The sequence below is a fragment of the Empidonax traillii genome, unplaced genomic scaffold (assembly GCF_003031625.1).
Source record: "Empidonax traillii isolate 1590-97213 ecotype Southwest subspecies unplaced genomic scaffold, ASM303162v1 scaffold371:size713392, whole genome shotgun sequence".
NCBI classification, from domain to species: Eukaryota; Metazoa; Chordata; class Aves; order Passeriformes; family Tyrannidae; genus Empidonax; species Empidonax traillii.
In genome coordinates, this window is record NW_020955564.1 from 354,313 (window position 1) to 368,298 (window position 13,986).

At 37.7% G+C, this 13,986-nt stretch overlaps 1 protein-coding gene across 6 annotated transcripts in view; it reads left to right on the plus strand.

The window, feature by feature from the left end:
* Positions 1-13,986, plus strand: part of GREB1 (growth regulating estrogen receptor binding 1) — a 91,145-nt gene that overhangs the window by 36,343 nt on the left and 40,816 nt on the right. For 5 of the 6 annotated variants that reach the window (XM_027892834.1, XM_027892831.1, XM_027892833.1 and 2 more), the window contains 4 exons: positions 5,324-5,449; positions 6,204-6,380; positions 12,984-13,166; positions 13,486-13,629. In XM_027892834.1, the coding sequence (XP_027748635.1) occupies positions 5,324-5,449; positions 6,204-6,380; positions 12,984-13,166; positions 13,486-13,629 (630 nt within the window). The remainder of the gene's footprint in view (positions 1-5,323; positions 5,450-6,203; positions 6,381-12,983; positions 13,167-13,485; positions 13,630-13,986) is intronic. The other variant, XM_027892832.1, reaches the window with a different exon arrangement.

Here is a 13,986-nt window from a genome sequence, read left to right on the forward strand (position 1 = left end):
TAATATAGGACATATTAATTAATATACATTATTTGCTTAAATATATATGCTGCTTTTTCCCTACAAGAAGGGATCCTTCTATCAAACCCTTCCCCATAAGGATTTCATAAAATCTCCCATGGCAACCAACTGTGATGTCACAAAATTGATTATGACATCAGTTGGGAAAGGTGCCACGGGAGCAGATGCATTGTTCAGGAACAAAACTGCAATTTCACACTTCTGTAACTTCTCTCTTTCAAGGCTTTCAAAGAACTTTCCAAAACTTGAGGGGTTGATTCTCTTTTCTTTGTAGTTAAGGGAAACAGAATTGAATTGTAATTAAAAGTCTTGTAACAGCCTGGCAGAGAATATTCCTTTCACAAAAGTTCCGGACAAGGGGTGCTCTGAAGGGACCTGTAATAGAGTGTTTCCTAGTTTGTTCCTCATGTGGGGGAGGTCTGAAAGCTGATCTCATGTACTGCAGCCTTGTCATAAATTGAAGTTTCCCCTTCCAACTACACAAATCCCTGTACTCTGAAAGAGAGAAATCCTTGGGAGCTTGTGCAAGCCCCCGGCCTCCCCTCTCAGTGCTGTCTTGCTTTCACACTGGCGCTCTGACATGGGGATACGCTCGGACTATCCTTGGTCATAGCTGCCCCTTGGGCCTCAGCACAGCAAGTGTTTCCATGTGCTCAGATAGACATGATATAAATATAGACAAGGTAGGACAGTGGGTCAGTGTGAGCCAAGTGTTCTGGCTTTCCATTTTGTGGACTGATAACATATTATACATGTTCAAAGCAGCATTTGGCAGCAAAACCAGCCATTGCTAAATAAAGCTGATTTTTGCAAATTTGTCTGCGATGATGCTAGAATATCAAAATTTATCTAGAGACCCTTAAAATTGAGTGTATAGTGAGTTTAAGAAAAAAAATCAGAAATGGTTTTTATGCTTTATCAACCACTTGTTGTAACTTGTTTATGGATTTACATTTTTTTGTTTGAAAAACTTTTTTCTGTCTTCTTTTGATACTTAATGACAATCTAAACCAGAAAAAAGTACCTAGCCAGAGATACTAGCCTAATATCATTACATATCTGTTGTGATAGTTTATACCTAAAATAGAATCATAGAATAGAATCATAGAATCATTAAGGTTGGAAAAGACCTCCAAAATCATCAGGTCCAACCTTTGACTGAACACCACAATGTCAACTAAACCATTTCCATGTCTAGTTGTTTCTTGACCACCTCCAGGGATGGTGACTCCACCACATTTCTGGGAAGCCTATTCCAATGGTTAACCACAGTTTCAGTGAAAAAATTCTTCCTGATGTCCAAACTGAACCTCCCCTCTGCAGCTTGAGGCCATTTCCTCTTGTCCTATGATTAGTTACCTGGGAGGAGAGGCTGACCCCCACCTGAAAGCAACCTCCTTTCAGGTAGTTGTAAAGCGCAACAAGGTCCCCCTCGAGACTCCTTTTCTCCAGAATAAACAATCCCAGCTCCCTCAGCTGCTTCTCATCAGACTTGTGCTCCAGACACTTCACTGGACACTCTCCAGCACCTCAGTGTCTTTCTTGTACTGAGGGGCTCAGAACTGAACACACCATTCAAGGTGTGGCCTCACCAGTACCGAGTACAGAGGGACGATCAGTGCCCTGGTCCTGCTGGACACGCTGTTCCTGATCCAGGCCAGGATGCCATTGGCCTTGACCACCTGGGCACACTGCTGGCTCATGTTCAGGTGCTGTCAAACAGCACCCCCAGGTTCTTTTAAAAAAATACTTCAGTGAATATTGTTTTCAAGTCTACACATTCTAGATTTGAAAAAAACCCAGGCATATTGTAAATGTATGCTTTTAAAGTAATTTATGCAATTGTATTAATCTATAAGATAATTTGTAGCTATGTAAATTAAAAGTACCACATTCATCAAAGTTGGTTTAGACATGTCAGATCTCCTTGGCTCCAATAATAGTATGTTTTCTTTCATTCTGGTGGGTTTTTGTTTGTGTTTTTGTTTTGGTTTGGTTTTGTGTTTGTTTGGGTTTTGTTTGTTTTGGTTTTTTCCTTTTTATTATTATGTGTTCCCTCTCATCTCCAGACCTGGCAAATTCATGTAGTGCTTAAATTACTCCAAAAACGTTATTAATATTTAAACAAACCTCTAGATTTTTCATTTTATCAAAAAGCCTGCAGTTTGCTGTGGTCTCACTAGTTGTACATTTCTAAAGATTGTCTTCTAAACTCATCTTTATTTTCTTAGCATTTTTTGATTGCAGAACACATCTGCAAATACCAGTAAGTTGTCTGGATGTTCCTGGGCCTTTCTAGGAATGTGCATTAAGAACTCTTTGCAATAGAAGACAAGGTTTTTTGGCTTTAACAGATCTAGATTCCTTGCATATCTCTGCTTGCCCAGTTATTGCCATGTAAACTGCAAATGCAACCTGTGGACTGCATTGCCAGTTATTAGAAGTTGTATTTGCAGAACTTTACTTACATTTAAATTATACATTAAGGAGAGAAGAATTTTCCATGTGAAGTGTCTTAATCACAACAATATAACATAAAGGTCTAGTAAATCCTCTGTGAGAACTTAAAAGACTTTCTTAAAGCAAGCAATGGGGTTTATGATAACTGTGAATAAATTTAAATTCAATAAAATATGGACAAAATCTTCACAGAATGGCTGTTAATTTAATGGAGGTATATGAAGTTAGATCATCTGACTGCCTAGTTCTGTAACATACAATATGAGAAGTGGAGTTCTGAGTCCACTTTTGCTGCCATCTTGTCCCTGGTTTTGAGTACTTGATTATTTTTTCATTTCAGACTGTTTAAGAACAATGTGGAACAGACACATAGAAACTTTCTTGGAAATTTTGAAGTTGTGTTTTTTTTTTTCTTTGAAGTTTTTTGAGTGCTTTGAAGAGTCCCTGCTTTAAAAGTAAAATGGAAGCATAAACTGCAGGTCTTGTTTTAAAAACAAGCAGCAGAAACCCTAATGATGCCCTTTACATGTGGCAGCAGCTCATACTTGTGTATGTATTTGCTCTTCTACTCTTTCCACTTTTGAACTGAAAGTGATTTAGCTCTCCTATTTCTTACTCTCCACTTCTATTTTTAGTCTCTTTCTTAAATCACCTGTTATGGTTGAACAAACCTCACAGTTTACCAATGTCCAAAGGGGAAATACCCATATCCTGTTCTTCTCATTCCATATATCCCCATTTTCTCTCTTTTCATCAATTTTGGCATCTTTTGGATCTTCCACTATGCTGATTTAAAGCATAAACCCAGCAAAAAAAAATTGGTCACTTTTGTTTGCTTAGTCAGTGTTTTGCTGGTTTAGCAAGCTGGGATGGCTCAGTAAAGGCTCCAGTGAGTGTCAGAGCTGGCACAAAGAGGAAGGAAGGAAGGAACTTCATGTCTGGGAGTGTGGGTAAGGAGAGAAGAGCCAGATTCAGCCCTTTTCCATTACATTTGGATGTTAGCCAAGGTCAAGTCATAACACATAATTTACCCTTTGCTTAAATAGCAAAGATGGAGAGCTTCACTTTTCCCTCCATTACTTGCAGCATTTTTGTCTTTAGACCATGCTGTTAAAACAGTTTTGTTTAGCGTTCTGTCCTTAGTTGTGTGCACCAGGACTGGAGCTTAATAAACGGATACTTAAAGTAAACATGCCCTTGAAATACTCTTCTAGGTTGGGGTATATGTCTTAATGACCTTTACAGACAAACCTTCGAACTACAGATTTACATTCTTTTGTCTCCTCCCTAGTCCTTATTTATGCTGTAGTATTTGTCTAGCTGATTGTACAATAATTTGTTAATAAAATAAAAGGATATTCTGAGGAGGGTCACAGGAAAAAGATAAATCCTTGATGGTACACTCTGGGTATCTGAGTGCCTAATCCAAAGTCATTTGAAGCAAAGAGAGTTGTCCAGTTGACACTGAGCTTTGGAAGGTCATTGCACTGTGTTTCATCATTTTTGTTTCACGACTGATAACTGGATCAACAGAATGATGTCAGTGGCTGACTCCTCTTATACTTGCCCGAGTACAAACAGATATTTGGCTTCCTGCTGATCCTCAAACACCTGCAGCCCTTCGCCACTCAATTTTGCCAGTGAAAGCTCTTTGTGTTGTGTTTGCTGCAGACATGTTCCTACAGACACCTAGAAGCTTAAGACATAAACCCCACTGGGTTCACTTAGTGCTTGTGCCCTGTATCTGCGCTATGTAAAATTCTCCTCGCTCCTGTCCATAGAAGTGTTCTGCCCATTTATCATTTGGTTGCACTCCTCTGCTCACCACATTTGTCTTATTTGCCATGACTGTATCTGATCCATAAAAGGGGATGGAATAATTGGTCATTATGTTTTGCTGGAGCTGTTGTATCATGCATGAAAAAAACATTGTTTTGTGGGTGGAGAGAAGGAAAGAAGCAGCCTCCAGTTGAAGGGCTAGATGAAACACGCACCTAAATATGCTCTAAATATACACCTAAAGCCCTCTTAAAATGAAGCTTACATCCTGTATTCCTCTCCAGCATTCAGTATTGCTTTCATATTGCCTCCTAGACTAGCACAGTCCATGCACAGGCTGCTGTGAATCATCGTCCTGGACATCTGCCTTTCTTTGACATTGTACAGGGAGTGTCAGTGCGTTACACAAAGCTCTGGATTCTGGCAGGAGACAGACGGCCTGAGAATTAGGTGTTCTTATCGTGGTATCATCCGTGGTGCACCTAGTTTCAAGCATGAACCATTTTTTCAGTTTCCTGTACAAAATCAAGGACATGGTCAATACCTAATTAATAAAATCTGTATTTGGGCTGTAGCCAGGATGTTCTGAAGGGCTAAGAAGTAATGACTTCGGGTTTTATTGGTTGTTAATATTCTGAATAAAGGATACAATTACACTACTGTGATCAGCAAGAGTTCAAACACTAGAAGTTAGGCCTCTAAAAATTGTGTGGTTAGCTTAAAATAAAGAGATTTTTAAAATTAATAAATTGAGGCTTCTTTACTTTGTCTTTTAATGTGTTTTACTTTCTCAGGTACAGTTGAGTCACACTTCTGAACTTCTTTTGCACACAAGCTAAAAGCTTTATTTTTTTGATGAAAGATAATCTATTATAAGCATGACTGGAAGGTGGAGCTTTAAGGAAACAACCAATTTCAAGAGTTGGCAAGAGTAAAGTCATTGTCAAGAGGCGATAATCCAGTTTGCTGTAATACTTTCTGTAACTGGGTCACCCTGTTCATTCATGGGTTTGTTGCCAGCATTTTCTGTTGTCTGAGTCATTTATGCTATGATAATTTGTAGCAGGCAGCAGAGCAGATAATGAGGAAGAAGAAGAAGAAGAGGAGGAAGAAGAAGGCTCTGAATCAAGTAGCCCTCCTGTTCCTTACCAGATGAAGCCTCCCCCAGAAGGATGTTGCACTACTGATGGTAAAACAACCATGCTGTCAGAAGCCTTTGCCCTAATGAAAAGGGTAGGATTGAGGCCATTTCCCCTCATTCATCAGAATGAGATAATCTATATGATACAGAAATCCTAAAACTGTCAGTGTTCATTACCTGCCAGATAAAGCTGGATTGCTCTCACCCTGTTTGACAGGGTCTTTGTTCAATGTGTCAGAGAAGCATTTGTTAGAATGCCTTGCACAAGGACAGAACTTCTGTTCTCTTAGGCACCACAACCTTTAAAAGGTCCAGTTTGCAGACATGGCACTTGCTAAAATGAATGTGATACTTCTTATTTCTTATTTCTTTATCATCACTTTTTTCTGTTTAAAGTGTACCTAATTTTATGTAGCTGTAAAAAAGAAAATATTCAAAAATGAGGAAAAGCCAGTGAAATTCACCAGATACTGAGAATTATTATCTCAATTTTTGAATGTCTGACCTAAGTTATGATAATATTAGGGAATATTTCCTTAAATATGTAGTTTGCAAAATATCATCAAAAGAAACTTCACTGTACATTTTCAGATTTTTGTTTGCTTATTGTACTGGTAGAATCTTTATGTCTGACCAAAAGCCAGGGAAAAAAATAATCTTCTAGTATGCCTTTGATTTTAGAAGGTAAGACCTTGTTTTTCATTAAAATATAGGAAGGCCTTTAATGAAGACAAGTGTGAGCATTAAACAAAAAAAAAGTCTTATCAACTTAAAATAAGTTGCATTGATTTTTTTTTTCTAGGTTTCTGCCAGGCTGGTAAAGATTTGAGACTAGTTTCTATTTCCAATGAACATATTGAAGTGCCATCTGGGTTTTTACTTGTTGGTGCGAAGTCACCAAATTTACCTGATCACGTGTTAGTGTGTGCTGTGGATAAAAGATTCCTGCCAGATGACAATGGGCGCAATGCCCTGTTGGGTAAGTGTCTGTGATTGCAACAGGTGGATTCTTCTGTGGGCTTCAGTTAACAGCTAATTGTTTTTTGCAGAGTGAGTTCAGCAGATGTTATTCTATTCCACGTCTGCTCAGAGGTGATGCATGAGAAGATAACAACTCAGAGTTGGCTGTGTTTGCTTTGGAAAGTCACAGAGTGAGCCAGTTCATTAGAGATGCTTCGTCACCTTCTGTTCAGTAGTCCAAGGCTAAAGTCATTGCATGACCAGTTTATGTCCTGGTTGCTGGAACTGCACATCTGGTGACTGGACCAGTTGAGTTGCTGCCTGTCTCAATTTTTGGTTTTCAAATACCGATGTGTACAAACTGTCAGTCTGTCAAGCAGAAATTTCCAGGTATTATATATATGTAAACAGTTTAATGGCAGTTTGGACTACAAAAATTTGTGACCATTTTGATTTATCTCTTTGAGATAGGGATAATACTCTCCACCGTGTTTGAACAATAGCCTGGGTTCTGGACCCTAACCTATAACTTTTTGCTATTAACACAAATTCTAGTGATGATAAGCTGAAATTTTTCCTAAATGTGTAATCAGTTAATACTCTGTGTTTGAAAAATACTTTTAGTAGATACTTAAATAGCTTGCATTCAGCCAATTTAAAAGTCTAAATTCTGTCATAAAAATAGGTCCTATCTATTTTTCTTAGAGTCTTTCTGATTGCCATTAGCCTCATCCAAATCAAGCCATATATGGTAGATCTTCAATCATGTGAAATAGCTGAATATTAATGTTATCAAGATGGAATAGGTTTTATATTGGAAAATATAAATATGCAAAATTGGAGAGGGAATTCTTTCTTCATTCAGACACTCTCAGGTTCTTCTGTATTATTTTCATAGTGAACAAAAAAAAAAAAGCATTATGTATCTGTACACCAGTCTGAGCTTTGAATAGCAAAAAGGAAACACTTGTAGAGTCATTTAAGAGGTTTCTTTCACAAACATTGAGGGATATGATGTGAACTCAGTTGTTATCTCAGTTTGAGCAACTTCAAGGCATTTGGGCTGACAGTGTAGTGTGAAGGTGTATAATGTGATTCTATGTACAGTAATTTCTTTCCTTATGTGATCTTGCAGAGTTGGATTGGTCACAGTGCATTTGACCAGTGATTGTAAAAGAATTAGGAGGGTTGTAAATTACCCACGTGTTGTCATTTTAAAGATAAAGACAGGATTGTTGTACCACTCAAGTCATTCATTGCTAGCACTATTAACAGCTTAAGCTCCTTAGGCTGTTAGCAGAGAGGAAGTAGTGTATTTGTTAATTGCATGCTAAATGAGAACAGAAAAAGGCAACAGGAACATCACTGGGAGGGTTTTATGCTACTTGCATCCTCAGTTTGCTTATTTCATATGTTTTAGTTTCCTGAAACCATTTAAATGCTTATTTTTGGCTGTTGTTATATACTTCAACCCCAGTGAATCACATTCTTTTGCAGAGAATTCTAGTAACTCTGCAGTACTACTTTTATGTATTCTATAACAAGCTTAAATATAAAAGAACTTACATACTTTAAGATCTAAAGTCTTCATCTCAAAGTTGGAGATAAAATACTGTCCCTGGTCCCTAATCTAATGAGGAAAAAATTGTGTATCTTACTAACATGAGGATAGCATACTGTTTGTACAATAGATCATGCTGTGGATAGAAATGACTGTTTGGTTCAGGTTTTCATATGCTGACTCAAGTCAAATCAGGGTAAGTAAAATCAGACATGAATAGTCTCGTGGTTACAGACACATAGTGGGATAAGAGACAGAATCATTATTACTTTAACTAGTCTATTTCTATAGCACAGTGACCTCTGCCTGGTGATAGATCTAAATTAAAACATGTCATATGAAGAAGGGAAACTCCTTTTAATGTCTTGCCTTTTAAGACAGCATAGAAGCCTTATTTTTGGTGTTCTGAGTTTAGGCAGTTCTCCTTCAAACATGTTGGCCTTTTGAAACAGCATGGGAATGGTCCCTTCAAGCCTTTGTAAGTTTAAAAGGAAATTGAATGGGATTCATTTTGAATTGAAATGAACTGCCATGAGTCAGAGTATATCCTACACTTCTGGTAAGGCTTATTTGTGATACAGGCACATCATTTGTTAACCTTTCAACCCCATTGTTTTTTGCTTAATTTCATGCTTTTTCCTCTTAATATACTGTATTTTTGTAAGACAGATGTTACTGAGTTTTTTTCCAAACAGTTTAGTTGAAGGGAGAAGACACTAATAAGTTACCCAATAGTTTCCCGATTTCTCATAGTCTGGCTACATAAGTTTATGAAGATGCCTATGGATTGTACAAAAATTCCAGAAGAAAGTAGGAAATGTCTCAATAGTTTCTGGTCCAGGCTTTGACTTATGGTCTTGTTCCCATTAGGAGCTGTTTATATGCCTCTGGGACATGTGCCAGTTTATTGATTATGCTGATAAGCTGTCCCACCATCAAGGCATATGTGCTTCTGATTTGAAAGTCATTTCTGTTGGAGGTTGTTTTGCTTCTTTGTTTTCACAACTGGTGTATTACTCCATCGGAAGAAATAACTAAAACATTTTCTGTAAAAGACTACATTTTTGACAAGCAAAAAGTTCTATGTGCCTAGACATATTCCTCATATGATTCTGTTAATCATATTAGATCACAAGTTTAACCGCTCTGCAAAACAGATTCAGCTTCTTGCCTTTAGGAAGCTGTTTCTTGGGTTTTGTGTGACCTAAATGAATGCTTAGATGGGGGAAGGTATATGTAATAATGTGCTATTTATTGTTTCCTAATTAAAGCAGATAAAATATACCACTCCTAAAGGATTTTTTTTTCTTCTTGTTGTTTATTTTTTTCTAATTCTCACTCTTCAGGTTGGTGTCTTATGATAAACAAAGCAGCTATTCACCCATCATTTTCCCAAAAGACCAAACAGCTGCCTACTTTCCTACTTTTGTAGTGGGGAACAAGAAATTCCTTTTTTTTTTTTTTTTTTTCCTTTTCCAGTGAGTCCCTGTGGCCAAAATGACAGAGGAAAAGATTAGTTGGCTTACATTGTAAGCTGTATCTAAGGTGAAAACATTGTAGTATAAAATATTGTGGCTACTGCTTATAAATATGCAATATTCTATTGGGCTTTTGTGATAGTACTGTGTTTCCATACAATGGAGCTCTTCCAGCTTGACCATATTGATTTTATTCATGGTTTTTAAAATTAGGACTTCAGTCTTCAAGTGGAGTGGTACTAAGTAGGTGGGAAAAATGTGGAGCATTGTCAGTGTTTGTGTGCGTTTTCCTGTGAGTAGAACTGAAAAGAAGAAATACTTGTGCCGAGCGGTTGAAAATATAATCATTCTTTGTTTAATCAAGCTGCCAACTTTCTGCCAAAATATTAATGTTAATTAAAAGCTTGTTATTCATTTAAAAGAGAAACAGTAAGAACATTTTCTGCCAATTTATGAGAGATTTAATTACGATATATTAGATGGATATCCTTACATTCTGAAGTCCTCTCTTTATTCCTAACAGAAGCTCACTGTTAATCCAAAGGAACCATTTTCCCAGTGAGAAGGTAGGTCAGGATTCATACCCTTTTGATCCAAGGTCCCTCTTTGGAGCACGAGGTTCCTGCTGTGGAAGAGCTTTTTAAATTATGGACAATTGATCATTGTGATGTGAGCAAATTCAAGCAAATGCCTATGATAAAACACTGATACAATCAAACACCTTCTTATTAAACAATCTTCAGAGGGTAACAGCCTTAAGTCACTACCAAACTGAGCTGGGTATGAATTGGTGACCTAAAGGTGAAAGGCTTTTAGCCCCTAAACTCCAGGCATTGATTTCTAATTCTCTTGTGAAATCAATCCCGTGACATAGATATATTGAGTCACCTTATGGCTGCCCTGACTCCCCTGACCTTTGTCCTCTCTATAATGTATGGAAGAATATATAATGCAGCTTGTTTATGAAACAAGCTGTGCCCTCCCTCAGCTGCTGCCTCAGGCCACAGCATGTGAAGAGGGCATTCAGAGAAAGAGGATGATGAAATGTTTGGGTTCTCAGTGTTACTCAGTCTGCCACGTAAAGTGCTACGAGCAGGGTTGGTGGAGGCCTTCAACAAGTAATGACTGAACAGCATTTTATTGCATTGGAATTACAAGAGCATGTGTTCTATCTGTGATGTCAGGGCTGAGCTGCATTAATGAAGCAGTGGCTGTCATCAAAAAATGTCAGTCAGAGGGAATGGGATGGAAGAGGGTGTTGGCAGGAGCTTGCAAGAAAGGACTGAGTCTCACTCAGAAGGGCTGGGAAAGCTTGAGGTGAAAGATGACAATGTGACATAAAAGGAAGATAAAAACTTATAAAATGTTCTTCAAGGAATTTTCAAAACAAGTGAACAATTTAGATCTGTTTAATCCTTTCTAGGCCTCACCTGTATGCTATATGTGGTGTAGACTAATTTTCCAGTAGGTGCTGCAGAGTTAAAAATAGGTGGTTAGGATAAAAGGTAGAAGTTACTGCTAAATCTGATATAGACAAATGGTAATTTACAAAAGTGATCTGAAGACCCGAAGTCTAAATGAAAAGAGTTTGTGTTCACTGTCCAACTTCAGTTGAAACAATACTTCTACATGTGGTCAAGTTCCTGGACACTCCCAGCAAAATGATAAAACCTAAGAAGTGTACATTTGGAAAAACAAAAGTGTCAGATTGAAAACACATAGGGTCTTGTACGTGGCAACCAGGTGAAAATTGCAGTGCTGCTGCTGGTGATGCTCAATGTGCTGCCAAATGTATGGGAAATTTTCGTTTACTAGCAGAAATATTTTTCACGATTTCTTAATTGGCATAAAATGCATGCAGACTCTACAGCTTTTTCCACATCCGTTCTAATTTTGTTTCCTTCCGTTGTTGCTTTTATTGTAGCTACTCAAGGCTCTGTGATGTTAGACAGATGCTTTTGTGCTGACTGATATAACACAGAGGATTCTGTGGAGTCATGACTTGTCCTGATTTTATGAGTCATAATGACCTTTATCATCCTACTGACCAGGATCAGAGAGATAATAGGGAGCTTTCAGTAGTTGTTCCCACTTGTTCCCATGGATACCAGACCAATTTCCACGTCAACTTTTTTTTTAAATAAATTCTTCTGAGCCTTTAAAAAAAAATATGAAAGTGCACAGGTTGTAAACCAAGCAACAGGTGTTTACAGTGCATTATATTTCAGTGTTTATACTTTACAGAAGAAAGAAAGTGTTGACCATTAAAAAAAACTTGGGATATGTGATTGAAATAATAATTTTCATAAATGGCTCTTAATTTTATTTACTCTATTATTCATGCTTTACTCCTGTTCTCTTCAATGTTACTGTCCACAGGTTATGGGAAATACATTTCCTTTATTTTTGCCTTGTTTTAATTCACTGAACACACCCTTTCCATTTCAATTCATGTTATGACATAAAAATGTTCATTAGATGTGATTAAAATGAAAGAAAATGTCATGCTTCAAGTCATGTGTAGGGAACAGAGAGAAAATTTCCCTGGGGAAGACTATCTTTAAATTGCTCGCTATAGAATTTGCTTGTAGATAACAAGTATTTTCAGACAGTGGCATCTAGTCTGATGCAAGATGAAGATGCCTTAGAAAATACTTTGTAAAACAGACAAAAAAAGTTGTTTAAGAATTTAAAGGCAGCTGTGTGATGAATGCCCTTTATTTATGATGATAATGACATCACCACCGTGAGTCCCTTGTGAGGCTCAAGCTGTGTATCTCAGAATGAGAGGAAATGGCAGTATCCCTGGAAATGCCCCATCAAGCCTGAGTACAAAAAGCTTTACGGGGAAGGACTATGTCTGTCGTGTCTATAAAGTTGCAGACACTTTGTTCTTGTAATCATAAATAGTTTCAACTGCTGTGAAGTGCTGACACAGTCCAGCCACAGTTTGAGAAAACTACTTTAAATTAATAGCCAGGAATGCTTTAGTATTTTTTCCTCTCTAAAAAAGCATCTGTAGTAGGAACTTGGTACTTAAATTTGCTTAGATCTAATTAAATATAATAGATTAAATATATTTATTTTTTGAGACTGAATTGCATATTTCAATTAAATTGAATTGAAATTCAGTGAAATTGAACAGCATTTCTATGAGAACTGAAAGAGAAGTGAAACACGTACATGCTGCTGTTGTGGTGTTGATACGTATGGTGTTGAATAGGGCTGGGGTTAAGCGTGTGACTCAATGCTCTTCCATCAAAAACTTTTCCCAAGTATATAATAACTAGGAATTGCAATCTTTTTCTGTTGGGAGAAAATGAAAATGTCGCCCATTTTCATTGTTGTGTAGGTGTGAGGCTGTTTTTTCCAGTCTGATATCCAAAGTGCAATATACTTTTTGCACAAAGTGCAAATACTTTTTGGGAAGAAAATGTTAATAAATATTTCACTCTATGAAAGAAAAAAACCACAACTCCCCAAAACATAAATACAGCTTTTTCTTAGGAAAGAGTCGTGCTTGAATATTATTAATAATGACCCACTTATCTCATTGGATTATATGTATTGTTTATTTTATCAGGCTTCTCTGGCAATTGTGTTGGCTGTGGCAAGAAGGGTTTCTGCTACTTTACAGAATTCTCAAATCACATTAATCTTAAACTGACCACTCAGCCCAAGAAACAGAAACACTTAAAGTATTATCTGGTCAGGAATGCACAGGGAGCTCTGACCAAAGGATCTGTAATCTGCTGGAAAGGGGCAGGTAAGATAATGAAGCTGTCTTCCTCGAGCTCTGGTTTTCATCATCCAAGCTTAGCTATCATGGAGACAGGCATCCGTGTAAAACCTAAGACAGATCAATTGAAAGAAAGACTCTTTAAAGCTAGGTGATTGCTAGAGCAGCTGTAAAAAGCCATTGTCTGACCAAATAAGAGGCTGGCATGTCTGAAACCATTAGTTCCTTCATGCCAAGTGCTGTAGCCTCTAAGCAATTCCGATGTGAAATTATCAAACCAAACATGCTGAGAGCTAAGCAGATGCCACTGTTGTGAGGGGTTAAGAAGGTTCTTTTTGTTGTTAAGAGTTCAGAGGCCGGCAGTCTTCAAGCAGCACTTGCTCAAGCACCTTGTTCCAGCTGCCAGAAAGTTCGGGTCTCTCCGGAAGCACCTCCAGTGAGCCGCTCCCAGCTGCAAACGCCAGTGCTCCAGCTGGGACTCAGCAAACAGGTACTGCCTGCGAGGAAAACATGCTGGGGTTCCACCTGCCCATGTTCTTCTGTGCTCCCGTATTTGTATGCACTTGTGTGAATGCAAAGACAAACAAACAAATATGCACACTGCCACATAGAGTAAACCAAGGTGAATGGAATTAGAGATATATTACAAACAAGGAAGGCAATCACATTTTGTAGGCTACTCCCTGTCCATTTTCTTCCCTCAGGTTTATATATAAAGGATTAGCAAATAGTAAAATGCATGTTCTGCAGCTTGCCCATATCTAAAGCAAACCAAAATTTTTTAAAACACCATTATTTTTAGTGTTTCTACAACTGTTGCTTTTCTGGTCACACGTGACAACTGTCG